Source organism: Plutella xylostella, chromosome 15 (genome assembly GCF_932276165.1).
Source record: "Plutella xylostella chromosome 15, ilPluXylo3.1, whole genome shotgun sequence".
Lineage (NCBI taxonomy): Eukaryota > Metazoa > Arthropoda > Insecta > Lepidoptera > Plutellidae > Plutella > Plutella xylostella.
In genome coordinates, this window is record NC_063995.1 from 6,945,975 (window position 1) to 6,965,508 (window position 19,534).

The window sequence follows — 19,534 nt, forward strand, 5'->3', positions numbered from 1 at the left end:
GAGTTTATTATCAAACACTCCTTACCTACTTCTGAAGACATAAGTATTATTACTATGCAGTAGTAACTGCACACAATAGTTTTGACGTGACAATGGTATGTAGAGCACAATACGCATAAAATAGTGATGTGGTGAGAAGTAGGATCGGGCAGCGGGCCGGCAGCGCGGGCCGGCGCAGCGATTACTTGTAGCAGCGGCAGCGGCGAGAGCAAACACAGCCCATTGTGCCGCGCCGAGCACTCTGTGTTTCACAGGACCTGCTGCCGCCCCTCAACAAACAACCCGGCCCCTACAGACTGCCTTATTATGATTACTCTCGTTTTAAGTAGCTTATTGCTTCAACAAACAACACATTGTAACCTCGTTTAATAAATTACTGCAGGTAAACCAGAAATGAGGTGGAATTCAATTGAAACTGTCAAATCGTTTTATGCTCGCAAAGCAGTCTAGTTGAATTACCATAAATATGAGTATTTGGAAAGGGGTTTGAACATGAAATAAAACAATAGATCGGCTCCCCGGTAGTCCCATACGGTACAACGGAGTAGCTTCATCGCGTGACTATCGCGTGGCTGTCTCACATCGCCAGCAATGCGGTACGAGGGAGAATCTTAAATAACGCGGACTTCCCGCCAACTACAAGAGACCCTGACACACCTCACTCTGATTTAAATACCTGCTTTTCTCATAGACAAAACTAAGCAACGCGGCACAGTCAAAGTTACCAAGTGAAAATGTAAACATCCTCGGAAAACTGTAAAGCTGTTTATTTAACTTTAAAACAACTTAATCGAGTAAAAACTGAAGCGCGCGAACGACATTTAAGATTTACCAAAGAATTTAGGAAATTAAGAAAAGAAAAATACATGAATTTGATGAAACAGTGAACAATTTGATAGCATTTCCCGCACGGAATCGTGCTTGTAAGTTATGAATGGCATGCATCTGCATTGTCTTGTGTTGTCTGCGCCGTCACACGTCGCCAGCGGCACGACCGCCACTACGAGTATCACGAGCATTGCGCGCTCATTTGCATCACCATGTTGTTATTTATTATTTACACTTTTAATTCATTATAATAATAATTGATAATGATAACTGTAACCATGGATGTTAAAGGAGTGAAGTCATAGCCATCAGTTAAGTTCTTGTTTAGGTCGATCGTGATGAACACACCTTAAAAACGATTAATACAAAACATTGCGATGACTAATAAACTTCCAATGCATCACAAAAATATGTGTACGACCTGAATTTAAGGTTAATAGCATAAAAAATAACAATCCCAGGGAAGAAGAAGCAAGTACATATAGTATACATACATCAATATAACGATCCGCATAAAATTATTCCTCTATCTTTTATTTATTTATTATTTATTTTATTTAATCCTTTATTGCACAAATATATAAATAAGTGTACAAAGGGTGGACTTAATGCTAAAAGCATTTTCTACCAGTCAACCCACAGGAAGTACAGGAGAAATAATGTTAAAGGTGTGCAAAAAAAATCTGACTCTAAAAACAACCTGTCCGTTCCCTAGATAGAGTATGTAATTTGTATTTAAGGTAACACATATAGTTTATTATTTACTTTTATTAAAGAAGTTTGGTACATACTAAACGGTAGATCTGTTCTCTTTATAGTCGGCGAGATAAATAGAAGCGCAAATAGGAGCGAGCGGACGATTAATCTAAGTTTAGAGTAAACAAGAAGGTGAAGTGATCAGCGGGAGCGTTGTTGAAGTTTAATAAGCGTTAGTTAGCGGCGCTGCGGCTGGCAATAAGGCGACTCTTTATCTCCGGTGCGCCCGCCGGGGGAATTAGCTGCAGACGTCGCAGGCCTCCCCCGACGCACCAATATGTCCCGGCAAATAATTACTCATCCAACGTATTCGCTGAGACGGTGTTTCTATCAATTATGCCCCGAACTATCGACTTCCCGGCTTCCCGTACTTGCCGGAACAGCTTTAATGTCAATATAATTGAGATGCAATATGACCGAGTAATTGCGGCCGCTTTAGTTACCTATTTCGGGTAAACTGCTACACATTTGCAATACCTCAGTGTAGTGTTATTAATTTTAGGTCTAGCTTTCAGGTATAGAGTTCGTGCGAATACTATGCTACTATTATATACAGAGAGGTGCAAAAGTGTTATACTAAGCCGAAAGAAGGTGACTCAGGGGGTCACCCTGAGCAACTTTAGTTCACACAAATTCCGCCCCTAATAGTAAAAAATCACGTAACCATCAAAGTTTTTTTAGAGAATATTTTTTTTGCGAATATTGTTTAGAATGACACCCTGAACACAACTTTTGTTCTTTCGGCTTAGTATACCCTGTTTTGCAAAACACTGTATACTTACAGGATGAACTTTGACAATACCGTAACACCGTTTTATGCAGTGTCAAGCATGCAAATGTGCATTAAATTCTGGCCACATAACCAAGTTGTAAAGAGGCAATTAGGATTTTAAATGTAAGCGAGGCGAGCAAGACGAGCATTTGCGAGGCAGCCGTCAAAGCGAGAATAATCTCATAACCGGGGCCGGCAGAGCCGCGGCTCGAGCGCCCTCGGGCCGCGGCCGCCGCTCTTTTGAGCAAACACCAGGACCGACCTCACCCTGCCCGCCGCCGCTCACGCAAACCGCTATCATTAACTTTTAATGTAATAATTATTCTGCGGAGCAAATCTTTGAAGCTCATCTTTTTCTTTATGAAGTATCTGCGCAATTTCAAGTTAGCAGCGAGGCGTGGCAACAATTAAACGGTAAGTTTCGCAAATGCGGCAGTCGCGGAGGGCATTGTAGCGGTTCGAGCAGTTCAATTTCTCCGTGAGCGGTGGTGCGTGGCGGTGGCGGCGCAATCGGGCGCGGTTAAGCGATTCCGATCTGATTCGCGGCGGTCGAACACCTCGCTGCAACCACCGCCGGCTACGTGCGCTTCCACTTCCTCAAGCCACATCCATTCCTCACCTACCATAAGGCTAAGTACTATGCACTACCTAAACATCGCATTGCACAATTTACGACACTGGAAATTTGCGGTCAGCGAAGACTGAACGTAAAGGGAGTTGGGCTCGTCGCACCAGTCTACTGATTGCAACTCCATATTTAATGAGTAAGTAACCCACGTAGCCCACAGTAGGGTGGGAGACTCATTTCAATGGTCTATTAATTATTGACCCGACTTTTGTAAACTAAGTACGCTGCATTCTAATATGTTGCAGCAATCTGAAGAGAAAAATAGGGAAACGAGGTAGAGAAAGTGGTTCTCACGTGTGTAAGTGCGCTCGGCGGGCGCCGCGGGCCGGCGGGGCGGCGGCGTTGGGCGAGAAGACGGCCCGGCCCGCGCACAGTTTAATTTCCCACGAGGTCGATCTCAGCGCCGCGGATCGCAACCCGCGGGAATTAATTGCCAGTAATGAATAGTCGAGCGAGCGACCGTTAATTATGTTAGCTATGTTGAAATTTTGCAAAACAACGACGAATCATGGAACCATTGGCAATCGACGACAGCAAAAAGTACAAACAATATCAAACTTGGAAAGTTAACAGACTGAATCGAAGAACAAAAAAACTATGAGAAATGCTGAATTATGCGAACACATTTTCAACTATAACAATTCTCGCAGAATGTTATAAAGAAACAAGAAAGACAAGTCGTTTGTAGCCTAGATAGGTGTTTCACACGGATTGCAGGCGTCAAACAATGCAGGTAGCAACTGTTGTTACAGAAGTTCGACGACCTGGCAATCTTTGCCTCTGAGCTGCTAAGTTACACTTCACGCAAACGGAGGTAATGTGGATAGAAATGAAGGTGCTAAATAGTGACACAGTGGAGGCCCTGGAGTGTGACGCGGAGACACATCGATGCGAGTTCGATAAGAGGATATTGTGTACTCGGTAGTCGCTCTATCGGTATGGGCTGTTTCAATCGAGTAATACAGAATACAGTTAAGGTGTCGCGTTATTACTTCCTCGTCGTCGACGGCACACGAGGGTGTCGTGGGAACACGCCGGAGATAGTCGCTCGTTAGAGGCGACACGCGCCGACCTCGCTATCTACATACCACCCTACATCTATGCCTACGTGGGTACGTAACGCTAACGGTAACATCGCCTACATAACATGTGAACAAGCCACCTCGCAGCCACCGCCGCAAATGGAGCGAAGCGAACACAACGTAATGTGCAGACTTATGATAGCATGTGGTACACGGCAGGTGCGATGCATGTAACGTGGAACGAGATCATCGCCAACAGATAGCATGAGAAAAACTACTAATGACTTTCTGTGTTCTCTGTTGTTGAAATGGACATTGTGACACAATAATAACGCCTGATTCCTTGGTAATTTCTTCCTGTGTTGGCGTAATATTTCGATTTGCACGGATTTGAACGGTGTCACATAATCCCTTGCTTTTACGGATTTGGGCAAACCAAACCAGCTACTTTTTAAATCTATTATTCATGTACGCACTAACTGCTAAATACTTCGATTCATTTCTTGTAAAATTTACAATATTTGGCCATTTTTTCTACTATGTTATTCCAATTTCCAAGATCATTCACCCACCCGTGAGTGAGACATGCAATCTAGTAGGTATTTCAAACACGATACAAAACATTTTTATATTTATATCCAGTATCGTGCCAATTTGCGATATTTCAAATGCAATAGGTAAGTACAATTCGTGCCTCAATGACACTTTTCAGTTTATTTATGAGATATGACAATTGCAACTCTGAAATACGTCGCGGTATCAGGTGCCCTATCACGTATACGAAATTGCTGTCAGAGTACATATTTGTTTATATCCCCACTGACGATGACGGTTATGGATCATTATAATATTACACGCACGGGCAATGAAAAGGTTCCACTGAGAAAAACACCAAATTACTCTTTAACGGAAACTTCTGCAACATTGAAGTGCATTTAACAGAGCATCAGGATATTACCAACAAAATAAAGTAATATTTTGTAAAAAAAAAAATTATTAATGTTTTAATAAATTGGGGTCGTTTGGTGTCGGCATTTTGTGAGCGTAACTTTTTCATTGCCCGTGAGTGTATTATAGGGTGTTGAAAGTGGTGTAGTAAACCAACATTTTCGAATTTAAATTTTCTTACATTTGGTAGCGTAGCACGATGCCGACATAATAAAAAAAAACATACTGATACTTTCTTTCGCTCTATAAAGAAAATACCGGCATGACGCCTACGATTTTGATTCTTTTTGACTAAGAGCGACTTACATCAACATCTTAAAACTAGATATTAGTGTTAAATCTTGATTAAAGCAATAAATTCATATGGATTGACGTTTATTACTACTATTTATTTATAAGTACAAATGTGTATATCTGTCATTGTGATTTGTTGTGTATGTAAGAAAGTGGATCAAATAAACGCTTTATCTATCTATCTATCTATTAAATCTAGATTAGGATTTTGGTGCAAGTCGCCCTTAGAATATGAAAAAGAGGTATAAGAGTATCTTGAGAAATCATTGTTTATTCGGTGAAATTTACAATAATATTAAAAGGCTTTATTGTTAATTCACATATGATGAAGGGTATGAATAGAAAATATATTTTTTGTCTTTCAGTAACCAGAAGCAGTATATTTTAATAATTCCTTAAATATAAATAATTACGGTTTGTACTTAAAATTCTCAACCCTTTTGATGTTTAAGGTCTAGTTAGAAAGGAGGGATTGACTAGATGCGTTATCTGACGTTATTCCCATTTAACTGCATTAAAACGAGAAAAAAGTTCAATACTGAGTAAGTATTTATTACCTCGGGGTCAAATCTACGTGGCTTCCACATCTTAAAAGTAACTCAGCAGTATCGTAAACCGTGTACATGCAAAAAAAAGTGAATCGACTGTACTAAATTCGGCGTCATGGTACAGTATATGACTTTTAAAAAAATGCATTATTCTATGATGTAGAAATAAATAAAGTCGACATAGGGCTGATTTTTCAATAGTCAGATAAAAGTTATCTGACGAATAATTCTGATGCTGTCGCGGCTGAATGTTTGTATTAGACAGTGACAACTACAATTTTAGCGACCGAATGGCGTAGTGGTTAGTGACCCTGACTACTGAGCCGATGGTCCCGGGTTCGATTCCCGGCTGGGGCAGATATTTGTTTAAACACAGATATTTGTTCTCGGGTCTTGGATGTGCCCGTAAAATGGCAATAGGCCCGCCCCCTATTACATTGGGACTAACATAACACTCTGGCGAAAAGTGGGTGCAGCAATGCACCTCTGCCTACCCCGCAAGGGAGTACATTAGTACAAGGCGTGAGTGCGTGTGTAACTACAATTTTATTCCTCAGATAACACTTATCTGACAATTGAAAAATCAGCCCATACAGCGATAACAAGTATGGCCATTTGATAAAGTCAGAATAGCGCAACCTAATACAAGAAAAAAAAAAGTGCAAACCAGCGGCATCTCGCTACTGAATCAGAACCAAGTCTTTAGGATAAACTCTTGTTTAAAAAATGCCATCAAACATTTATTTGTTTTTTATGGTACCTTGTATGAAAAACAAAGTTAGTGATTTTGCGGCTGGTTAAATGGCAGTTATGAACTAACAGTAATATCAAATGTCTAGTTTTCAGATATTTTCCTTACTCTTTCATTAGGTTAACGGGAAATTCCCTATGAATTACAATTTACATGAGAACGTCGAAATAGGCGTTTTTGAAAGTAAAATGACTGCATCGTCGTTTTTATATCAAAATAGACCATTGATTTTTTACACCATCAAGGAAGCGTACGACGTATGGTTTTAATAAACATAATTATTTATATAAAAACTAACTTTCGACAAAAGGTGCTACGCTTAGCATGTGCTGCCGTATAGAGAAGCATGTTTTGTGGCAGCGCTGTATTTCAGCATGACCCTGTGTTTTGTTTTAGTCGAAAATTTATTTAGGTAAGCGCAATAAAAAAATACAAGTACTAAATATTGCGTCAACAGGCTGGTGATGAATATTGAAGTGCAATATGATGCAGCAGGTACAACCATAACCTTTGCATCTAAAAGAATCCTTGGATTAGGTAGGTACCAATAAATTTTTGGATCATAAACCAATTTTAGTTTTTCTTCACTGTTAGCAGTATAATTAATCATAATTTTAATTGAACACTTTTATAGTGGCAAATTATTTATTTTGCGTAGGGATCAAAAGTGTCTGAGGTTTATGTTCTACAAAAATAAGAAACTTGAACCAAATCGCAAAACTAATCTTTTTAGCCGACTGCCGAAGGAGGAGGGTAATGTTTTTCGATTGTATGTTTGTATGTATGTAATGTATGTTTGTATGTATGTAATGTATGTTTGTCTGTTTCTTTGTTCCCTCCTGTAGCCTAAAGGGCTTGATAGATTTTGATGTATGAGGTATCGTTAGAAGCGTCTTAATTGCGCGATGGTTGTAGGCTATGTGACGTTACATTTAAATGTATAAATCGCCCTCTAGAGGACATAGAGTGATGATCGAAAAAATAATACTTTTCCAACTATGCCGTGTGGGGTATCAAATGAAAGCGCTTGATTAGAGAGAGAAAATATGCATATTGTAGGTAAGTATTTAAATCACAATACCAAAATTATTGAAATAAAAAATGTTCATAAACTAAAACCCGACTACTGATACTGACATAATATTTCATAGAATGAAATTTCATTTAGATTGTTTATAGCTGTAGCAACTAATATGAATTTACCTATTTACCAAATGGATGTAACTGGAGCATTCCTTTATGGAGATATTGATGAAGATGTTTTTATTAAACTTCCTGAAGGGGCATATAGTAATGAAAATGAAAGAATTGTAAAATTAAATAGAAGTTTGTATGGTTTGAAGAAAAGTCCCAAATATTGGAATGAGAAGTTTAATTCTGTAATAACTAAAGAAGGATTTGCTAGTTCAAAATGTGATTCATGTTTCTACTCGAGATGTAACAGTAACAGTCAAACTTATGTATTACTTTATGTTGACGATATTTTAATTTTTGGAAATGATGAAAAACAAATATGTGACCTTAAGTCTAAGCTAAACAAAGAATTTAAAATGAAGGATTTAGGTCTGGTGTCAAACTTCCTTGGTATAAATGTGAAACAAGATTTGGAAAATAATATAACCACGCTAGATCAGAAAGAGTACTTAGAAAATGTTTTAAAGCAATTTGATATGCAAGATTGTAAGCCTATGTCTACCCCAATGGATCCAAATAGCACAGAGATTTTTAAAAATTGTAAACTAGACAAAAATTCAGAGAATTTATGTAGACAAATTATTGGTTGTTTGATGTATGCTGTATGTGGAACGCGACCAGATTTATGTGTAGCTTTGTCGATATTAAGCAGATATCAAAATAGGGCAGATAATGTTTTGTTAACAGCACTTAAAAGAGTGCTTAGGTATGTTAAACACACCTTATCATATAAGATAGAGTATGTATGTAGTGGTGAGACTTTAGTTGGATGGGTAGATGCCGACTGGGCAAGTGATGTTGAAGACAGAAAGTCTACCACTGGCTATGTATTCTTTTACAAAAACTGCTTAGTTTCATGGAGTAGTAAGAAGCAGTGTTCAGTATCATTGTCATCAACTGAGTCTGAATATGTAGCTATGAGTGTAGCGGCTAGTGAGGCGTGTTGGCTTATAAACATGTTAGATGATTTTAATATTAAAAATGTATGCCCTTTGAACATAATGTGTGATAATCAATCCGCAATGATGGCAGCGAGCAGTGATAGTATTAAGAGGCTTAAACATGTAGATATAAGATTTCATTTTGTAAAAGAGTTAGTTAAGAGAGAGAAGTTGAAATTAATGTATGTTAAATCTGAAGATCAAATTGCTGACATGTTCACAAAGCCCTTGAGAAAAGAATCATTATTAAAATTTTGTTTTATGTGTGGTTTAAAGAATTAAAGTATAGTAGAGTCATGTGTAGAGTAGAGTCAAAGTTTAAGAATGAATGTAGAGTCAAGATTAGTTACTGTATTAATGTAAGTATTACATTGAGGGAAGGTGTTGAAACAATGTAATACTTATTCTAAAGTTTAAATAGTTTTAGATATAAAGTTTTTTGTTCGTTGGCAACACTGCCCTGATAGATTTCATGGACGTTGTGTGTTATATTGTGCCTGGTGTAAAATAAAAGTTCAGTACAAAAATACCTGCGTTTTACTCATTTCTACAATAAAACAACGAAAAAGTTACAAATAAAAAAATATAATTATAAAAAACAAAAAACCCGGGTTTTTGTTTTTATGATTCTTGCATCAAGATGTTTGAAGTTTAAAAATAGCACATTCACAAAAAACGCAATAACAAATTTGCAGTGCTATATGAATTGTAACGTATATCTGACAATTACAAAATTAACATTATGATCATTAGGGTACCTATCAGAGTTCCCACCATTGCTATACTATGTGGACAAAATAATATGATTGGTGGATATCAAACGCATCCATAGCAACGCACAGTGTTTTATGAAGCCTATTTTTGTGTCATCTCGGTTTTTTTACAAAATCTTATAGTTTTCGTCATTTTAAACACTTTAGTAAAACTCCTAAGTTTCTATCACTTCTAGTTTATTTTTAAAAAAATCCTAAAGTTTCACTTTACCCGGGTTCCGAAAATCACAAAAAATAATATTAAAATATAACTATGCGATACAATTAAATTTCAATAGCATGCATGGAATATACATATTAAGACATACATTATAGCAAAAATTCATACATCAAATCCAAATAGTTACTGAAATATTCGTATTATTCTCTCTTTTCATTTTTGTGTTTTAAAACCCGAATAACCGCGTATTAGATCGAGATTTTCAATACATAGGTAGTCCTGGTATGCCTCTATCGTCATTATTAATACCAGCATCTAATACCGCGTTATTCAGAAGTTATTATTATTTGTTTATTTTTTTTAGGGTTGTCACTCACAAACCGGATAAAGACAAAGAGTTATCCGGATAATATAAAAAATATGCGGTAAATAAAATGCGTACTTGTAAATGATTATAATTGAATTGTGAAGGTACCTAATATTTAATGCAAAACAACTGAAAAAAAGATTTGGCCAATTTTTTTTAATCCCAAAAATCTCAGAAATGTTAAGTTTTGGATCATACATTATAGGGTTCAATCGTATGAAAATTCTTTTCTCTATAACCTCGTAAAAGGATCAGCTCTACTTACCAATAACCCTGTATACATATGGTTGAAAAACATAACCTTCCATGCAGTCGGGTAAAACTAGTCTGGGGGCACGACAGTGCCCCAGCCAAGTCTCGAGCAAAACGGGCACGGCCGTACCATCTTTTCTCGAAGCGATTCGCGGCAGTTTCGCACCCCCTATATCATCGATGTGGACAAAGCTAGGAGTTTAAGTTTTCGGTGAATAATAGTAGGCATTATAACAAGCTTAATTTCGAAATTACATGCCAACTGAATTAATAGTTTAGGAGTTACGGTCGATCAACCATTTTGTCACTCACTGACTAACTGACAGATCATTAAAAAGTTAAAGGTACTTCTAGCAGACTTACAAACTTAAAATTTTGCACCATGATAGGTGATTAGCCAAATATAAAGGAAAAATAATAAAAACATAAAAAAATTAATATGCCATAGAAAACAATTTTTTATTTGCGGTTTGGCAAGAAGATTGTGTATGGATTTCAACTGCATTGTTAACTTTGTTCGTTATTTAAGTATTCAATTGGATGAATACATAAGAATAGAATATTATTATTTAATTCTTTATTGCACAAATATAAAAATACATGTACAAAAGGTGGGCTTAATGCTAAGAGCATTTTCTACCAGCCAACCTACAGGAGGTGCAGGAAAACTGGTACAAAGATGTGCAAAAAAAAAAAAAAAACGAAAAAGTATGTAGGATGAAAAAACTAAAAACTAAATAGTCACTTAATAAGTATCTTAGTATATAATAACAATACATTCAAATAATTATATAAATTTATAAAAGATAATAATAATATACATATAATATTAGGATACATAACTATAATATATACAAACATATAATAATATAATATCCAGACAGGTACACGAAAATGCTATTTATTTAAGTTGCTGAGATAATGAGCGCGGGTTAGTCGCTTGAAGATGTGGCGAGAAGGGGCTTTTCTAATGTTCTCGGGAAGATTATTCCATAGGCGAACGGCGGTGACAGCGAAGGAGTTAGACATAAAACCGGAATGGAAAGAGGGCAGTGCTAATAGATGATTATGGGAGGAACGGAGATGACGTGTATGAGTGTCAGAAAGAAAATCAAACATGGATTTAAGATAGGGAGGAGTATTAGGCTCGTGGAGAACGGAGAAAAGGAGACATAGGATACGAAGATTCCTACGATCACGAATGGGGAGCCATTTTAGCTGTGAACGGTACTGAGAAACGTGATCATATTTACGTAGCCCAAAAACGAAACGGATACAGGTATTCAATAAGCGTTCAAGCTTATTGAGTAGCACTTCGGTCAGATCCAAGTAACACACATCCGCATAGTCTAAGATAGGTAGAAGCAAAGAGTTTACTAAGGCTAGTTTGGTGTGTTGTGGAAGAAAGTTTTTAAGGCGAAGCATAGAGTGGAGAGAAGCGTAGATTTTTCGGGACACTTTGTCTAACTGTTGCTCCCAACTTAAGTGCTCATCTATGATCAGACCAAGATCATTGACAGTTGGAGAGAAAGGTATCACACGACCGTCAAATTGAACTGGTGGAACAGTGGTGTAGTCCAGAGAGGATAGAAGTCTTGAACTTCCTACAATTATTGCCTGACACTTTTTGGGGTTGACGGAAATGCCAAAATGCTGCGACCACCTTAGTATCTCATCGAGATCTCCATTCACCGCCGCAATGCCAGCATCAAGATCGTCAATTTTAACATGGCTGTAAATCTGCAAGTCATCGGCATACAAGTGGTAGGAGCAATGAAGGTTAGATGTGACAAAATTTATAAAAGTAGAAAAAAGTAAGGGGGAGAGAATGCCGCCTTGAGGTACACCAGCAGTCAAGTCAGCCCAGTCTGATACAACAGAAGGCCCGTTACGAATTGCTTGCTGGCGGCCTCGAAGATAAGAGGAGAACCAGCTGATAGCGGGAACAGAGATCTTGTGACATTCGAGAACGGCAAGTAACAGGTCGTGGTCGACTGCATTAAAAGCATTACTGAAGTCGACCAACACCAGAACTGTCACCCGCCGATCCTCCATGGCACATCTGATATCCTCTGTCACTTTAAGCAAAGCCGTGGTCGTACTGTGTCCCGAACGAAATCCAGACTGGAAAGGATTGAGGAGACTGCCTTTGGTAAGAAATGTAGTCAGTTGGCGATGTACGACAGATTCTAGTATTTTTGACAGGAAGGGTAATATGGAAATAGGACGATACTCATTGGGAGCGGAGGGGGCTGGAACTTTGGGAATATAATAATAATAGTATAATAAATGTAATACATATATTATCATCATCATCATCATGAGCCAACATAGGCCATCATCATCAGCCTATAGCAGTCCACTGCTGGACGTAGGCCTCTCCCAAAGCACGCCACTGGATGCGATCTTTAGCTTTCTGCATCCAATCATAACCAGCCACCTTTCGCAAGTCGTCACCCCATCTAGCCGGAGGCCGTCCCACACTACGTTTGCCTAGTCGCGGCCTCCACTCCAGAACACGTTTACCCCATCGGTCATCGGTTCTTCGACAGATGTGACCAGCCCACTGCCACTTAAGCTTACTAACTCGGTGAGCTATGTCGGTGACTTTAGTTCTCTGTCGGATTACTTCGTTCCGGAGGCGATCTTTCAGAGAGACTCCAAGCATAGCTCTTTTCATAGCTCGCTGAGTGACCTTCAGTTTGTGAACCAGTCCCACTGTAAGTGTCCACGTTTCAGCCCCATGATCATGGGGCCTATGGGGAACATAGGCCATAATTAATACAAATTACCTAATACAGTACAATAGTTCATAATTTATAATAATTTATTACATTAATAAACCTGAAACTAGATGGCATTGTCGGATGCATTCTACATCGCAGCATGGTTTCGTTACAGAGCGCAGTCTAAGTAGGTAGTACTTTCAACACTTACAAAAAATAAATGAGATCCCACCAAAAACATTAAATGTAAAAAAATGACAAGTCTCTCGATGCAGTCTTTGCATCGTAAAATGTTATGAGTCCCATAGAAGCCAAGACCAATTCAAATCATTTTGTAGTTATAAATCAACATTTAGTAATTTTATCAATAGTTTTCTTTATATTATAATTATAGTGACTTGTAATCTATTTAAAAAAGGGAAAGGCAAACGACATTAAATTTAATCGATAAAATAGTAAAGCTAAATTTCTAAATAACATATCTCTGTCAGAAAAATAAAAACCGGATGTAAAATATTAGTTTATGAGGAGTGACAACCCTACATCCGAAAAATCCGGTTAAAACTTAGTTTAAGGATAACTTCTGAATAACGCGGTATTAGATGCTGGTATTAATAATGATGATAGAGGCATACCGGGACTACCTATGTACTGAAAATCTCGATCTAATACGCGGTTATTCGGGTTTTAAAACACAAAAATGAAAAGAAAGAATGATACGAATATTTCAGTAACTATTTGGATTTGATGTATGAATTTTTGCTATAATGTATGTCTTAATATGTATATTCCATGCATGCTATTGAAATTTAATTGTATCGCATAGTTATATTTTAATATTATTTTTTGTGATTTTCGGAACCCGGATAAAGTGAAACTTAAGGATTTTTTTTAAAATAAACTAGAAGTGATAGAAACTTCGGAGTTTTACTAAAGTGTTTAAAATGACGAAAACTATAAGATTTTGTAAAAAAACCGAGATGACACAAAAATAGGCTTCATAAAACACTGTGCAACGTGTGGCATGGCAACGTCGCCAAGTGAGGTAAGTGCCATACATTTCATTTCTAACTGCTTGGTTACTGTCGCCGGGACGTCGTCAAGGCGTCCTAGTGAGGAAAGAGCTCTTGTAAAATGATAGTGAATTACTTTAGCTGATGGTCATCTACTTAATAATAGTCAACTTTACTTTGTTGCACACACAAGGTGTTAGGTATATAAAGGTGGTAAAAAAATATTTAAATATACATGATTATTTAAGTAGTGTTTAATGGGTTGTTTCCTAGTGACAACCATTTCCTTCCTATTTAATAAATTCAATGTACTTAAACGGAAAACATAGATTACATTAAAGTTATGTTATTATCATCGGCCATACGATTTATTCACAAAATCTTACACACGTAATGCAGGAGTAGCCATAACTATAGTAGCCTTGATCGTTTCCCCCCATCGAAACCCACGCATTTTTCTTTTAGCGCGGTCCTCCGTCCCATACCAAATGGTTCATAAGTACTTACCAAAGTATCTCACTCAGGCGCCACAGGCCCTAGCCACCGAAAGCTTCTCTGTTTAAGCAAAGACTTCGCTATTAATTACAAGGACAAACGATAACGATACGAAACGATCGTGGGGCAAACGAGTTCGCGCGGACAAACTGAAAACAAAGGTGGCCGGTAGTGGATGTATGATATGAAGGCCGAGGACAAATAGATAACGACCTTATACAGGTGGCCAGCAGTGGTGGATGGATGGAGAAGGCCGAGAACAGAGTATAGGCCATAAATGAGTATTTGCTGTAGTATTTACCTTACAAAACCGAAATATATCGATTTCACGAAATAAATGTCGATCATCCCCGTGATGTGGCTGCTGATACACCTCATATACAGTATACTGTGAAAGATGTGACGTCTGCAATCCATTGTATGAAACGAGGCAAATCACCAGGACATGACGGGCTGAGCGTCGAACATTTGAAGTATGCAGGTGTACACCTGCCCAGAGTACTCACGCTTTTGTTTAATTTTATCATTGGACACTCTTATCTGCCTAGGGATTTTATGAAAACTATTGTTGTGCCAGTGGTGAAGAACAGAACAGGTGACTTGAGTGACAGTAACAACTACAGGCCAATTTCGATAGCCACTGTAATAGCCAAAGTGTTGGACAGTTTGCTTAATAAACACTGCTGGACTTAGGCCTCTCCCAAGGAGCGCCACAACACTCGGTCCTCGGCCTTCCTCATCCACCCACTACCGGCTATCCGCCTAAGGTCGTGAAATACCTACGGGGTGACTATGAGTACCTATTAAGCCACCCCATAGACTTAGTATATACTAGCGTATAGACGAACAAAGCGAGCGAGGGAGAAGAAAATCCCTTACGGAAATTTGGCAAGATAGCAAAGGATAGCGAATCCAATAAAACTGTGACTGCTTTGAATGACAGGGCGTCACAATTCGGCACGCGGAAAATCAACACCTTAGTATTTTGGATTTTTTGCGTAGGTACATCGTGGTTTATTTTCAGTAAGGGCCGATTTTTCAATGCTCAGATAGACAACCAGATAGCGTTTATTCGACAGATAGCGAAATATTGAATTTTTCAACCGTCAGATAGAACTTATTCGTCCAATAACTCAGTTAACTGGAGAATAAATCTATCTGCTGCTTGAGCCGCCAGATAGTGCTTATTCGATTGATAATTTGACATTTGAGGTTATTAAGTAAGTTCTTTTTTGTGTTTATACCAATTCTAAACTATACAAGCGCAGAGAATAATCGTCTTTTCAATGGATATTAACGATGATATTGATGATTTGGCGATCGAAAAAGAGGTAGTAGGTAATGAACGAATGTATTAATCCTGTTGAAAGGAAAGTCAGAGTCGTCAAAACGAGGCCTGATCATTACAGCATGTGGGATGCAAAAGAATTTCATCGCCGAAAGGCGCCAGACTACAAACATTATGTTGATTTATTTTCAAGCATTAATTTTTAAATAAAGAGGAATGTAGTAGCACTTCCTTCATAATAAAATATTAAGGTACATTATAGTTTTTCATTTTATGATAAGTAGGTAACCTATGCTACATATACCTAAGTATCCGCCGCCTGGCCTGGCCGCTGACTGGCACAGACCATTCGTACTCCAGAAAAGGATGATCCGACGGATCATGAGGAAACCTCCTGATGAACCGGCGAGAGAGCTGTTCATCGAGTTAGGAGTCCTGACTGTGCCCAGTCTGTTCATTCTGGAGATCGCCAAGTATGTGCGACTGAACCTTTCAGAATTCACATTTACCTCGAAAATTAGTAGGTACAGCTCCAGAAGGCCAAATAACTTGTTTGTCCCCGAACATCGGCTAGCCAAGACCACAAAGTCGATAGACATTGTTGGTCCGAAAATATACAATAAAATACCAGAAGGCATAAGGGAGTCACCAAGTTACAATATTTTTAAAAATAATCTGAAGAAATATTTGAGCCAGAAGGCTTTTTACACATTTGACGAATTTATTAATGACAAATAAGTATGGCTAAGGTACAATAGGTACAAAAATTTGTATTTTAATTATCTTTGACATAAGTATTAATTTAATTTAACTAATTTGACATACCTTTTGTTATATATTTTATATTATGTAATTATTTAATGACACATTGTGATAAACCTATTATCAATTTGTAAATTTGTTTAATATACAATTATTAATTTGTATTAATTAATTATACCTAATTATTAAGCTGACGATGTAAATTTAACAGAAAATAAATGAATTATGAATTATGAATTATCTAAGAGATCCCTCCTGCTTGGCGGCATGATCTTCTATGTCCAGTAGTGGACGGCTATAGGCTGAGGAGAAAAGAGAGAAACCATCCAGTACTTGATAATAAAACATAGGTGTTATTTCTTTCAGTTTTTATTCATTAAATTTAAATTAAGGATACGTTGAATGCTAATGTTGGAGCAAATGCCTAACACCTTTTCTTCTACATCGTTAAATGAAGGAGCATTTGAGGGCCCAGCTCCAGTTTTGTACATCTCCTGCCTTTGCAGGGAAGACTTCTTCTTACGACTTCTTCTTCATTGTTTTTTTGATGCCCTCGTACTTAAATTAAAGGATTTTCAATGAGCGGACTGGTTATACCACTGGAGTTAAAAGAAACTCAACTTTCATCCATGCAGACTGCATGGAAGAAAATTATTATTTGTTGCTGCATCGGTCTTTTTATTTTCTATGACATGTTTGAATAAAATTTATCTACCACTCACTAACACAGTAACTTCATTAATATTAAAATTCGCCGAACGCTCTCTTTTTTGTGATTCCATTGCGATCCAAAAATAACAAATATAAATACCAAAATTGAAACAACCCAATAAATAAACAACCAAACAAAACAGTCAGTGAGGCTTGTGGCTTGACAGTGACAGTTGACTCTGACAGTCAAAATAGTAGTCTGTCCTGCTTTAGCACTAGGTGTCTACATATACTTGTTTCACCTTTCCAGAGTTCAAGTAGAAAAATCGGTAAGATAGTTACCTATGGAATAAATCACAATTGAAAAATGGTTTAGCAACTACCAAGCCGATAAACAGCCAAATAAAATTATTCGCTAGATAGTTATTTGACCTTTTATCCTGGCATTGAAAAATCGGCCCTAAATCTAATTGTATTCAACAATGGTAACATCTTCTGCGAGTGATTGTGGCGTTAATCATAGAAATAATACTGAAATTTGCACATTTCACAGGTAAATACCAAAATCGTCATCATTGCCACGACGCGTTTATTTTTGGTTAAAATTTGTCTTTTATCCTGTATTAAATGTAAAATAATGCCAATGCTGTTGTTTACTTTCGTATTTTGTGTATGTGGAAGTCCATTTGTTAATAATTTTCATGATTTTAGTGGATATATTTTTCATCTATTTATTTTACATGTACGCTAGGGATTGACTCAAATTAATCGATATCATTATCGATATTTTATCTTGAATGTTACCTATGAAAATAAATGCTAGCTTGCGTTTACCGTCTCGTATCTGAACCATTTTGTCAGGGCAAGGTACATCGTTTTAACAAATACATAAACTAATTATTTTCTATATTTGTCCAACAGATATAGATACTATAATAAGACGAAAGAGGTTGAAATTAGTTGGACGCGTTGGTTGAAATCCAAAGAAGAACTCTACCATTTGCAGCAATTCGACTTAAGAATGAATGTAAACATAATAATTTAGGAAATGAAACTGTAATGAACCAGTTAAATAAATAAATATGTGGGAACATCTCAGACACAGCCATCCGAGGCAGAGCCTGTAATATGGGTCAGACAGATGATATATCTAAGATTGTTCTGTTTAAAAGTCAATAAAATAAGGAGCGATGAAAAAAGTGTTTTTATTTTTATTTATGCATTTTTTTACACTATGTCAAAATTATAATCTGGACAACAACAGTCTAGGAACAACTCTCTCCAAGGGTCGAACATCGAACTTCATTAACTTATCGATGGTCCTCCAAAGTAAAGAAAGGTACATCACTAGCTACACTGAAAAATCAAAATTGGTCACGTTTTATCGAGCTGTCAGTTCGTCTATACGATAGTATATACTAACCCCCTTATTCATAGAGAAGTTACAATACGTTTTAACTAATAAACTGTTTTGTCCCTCTCCGACAAAGATCAATTTGTTCTTTGACAGAGAGGGACAAAACAGTTTATTAGTTAAAACGTATTGTAACTTTTCTATGAATAAGGGGGTAAGTCTATGAGCCACCCAATCTCTCGCCAGAGATGAGAGGCTTCCGGAGAGACCCCGGAGATCCGAGGGATTTTGCTTCTAGTGTGTCCAACTCTCCATGCCTTTACAGTGTGACAAGACATGGGAGACTGTTTCATCTTCCTCCATGCAAATTCTGCAAAGAGGAGTGCTGCATCGTTCCCCAGCGTGCCTCTGTGCCCTTTTATCCTTTGAGGGAACATAAGTGCAATGCACTCATGCAATATAATATTTTTTTACAAAGTATACCTTTCGGAGCTCTGCCCTAACCACGACTCTATCTTTGTATAAACCATACCGATTACAGTTTTCATCCGTTCGTTCGATTTACATAGTGACCCCCAGTGGCTCGACGTCCGGTCCAGTAGCGGTACCAGCCCATGCCTCTCTTCTCGCTATTCTGCATCGATGCTACCACGAAAATCTGTCGTTCTGACATCGTGAAAGCATTCAGTAGTGATTGTAACAAACTGTCAAATGTGAAATCGTCCATTGATTTATAGATATTTACAAACAGGGGTAAACATACCTGTACATCGAATGGCTGGTGGTGTTGCGAGGAGTCGGGCGCGGCCTGCACGACGGAGCCGCCGTTGACGAGGCCGCCGCCGCCCACCGCGCCCACGCCGCCCGCCGACGCGCCGCCCACCGACCCCACGCCGCCGCCGACACCTCCGACGCCGCCGCCGCCGTACTGAAATAACAGTTATATTATTAAGATATATGGGGAATTGTAGACAAGATGAAGGCTAAAAGCTCCAAGGTGTAAGTCAGATA

The 19,534-nt window shown here is 37.9% G+C and overlaps 1 protein-coding gene across 6 annotated transcripts in view; it reads right to left on the reverse strand.

Moving 5' to 3' along the window:
* The window catches only part of LOC105381096 (maternal protein pumilio), a 76,487-nt gene that overhangs the window by 38,947 nt on the left and 18,006 nt on the right, over positions 1-19,534 (reverse strand). For all 6 annotated transcript variants that reach the window (XM_038108317.2, XM_038108321.2, XM_038108319.2 and 3 more), the window contains one exon: positions 19,287-19,451. In XM_038108317.2, coding sequence (XP_037964245.2) covers positions 19,287-19,451 — 165 coding nt within the window. The remainder of the gene's footprint in view (positions 1-19,286; positions 19,452-19,534) is intronic.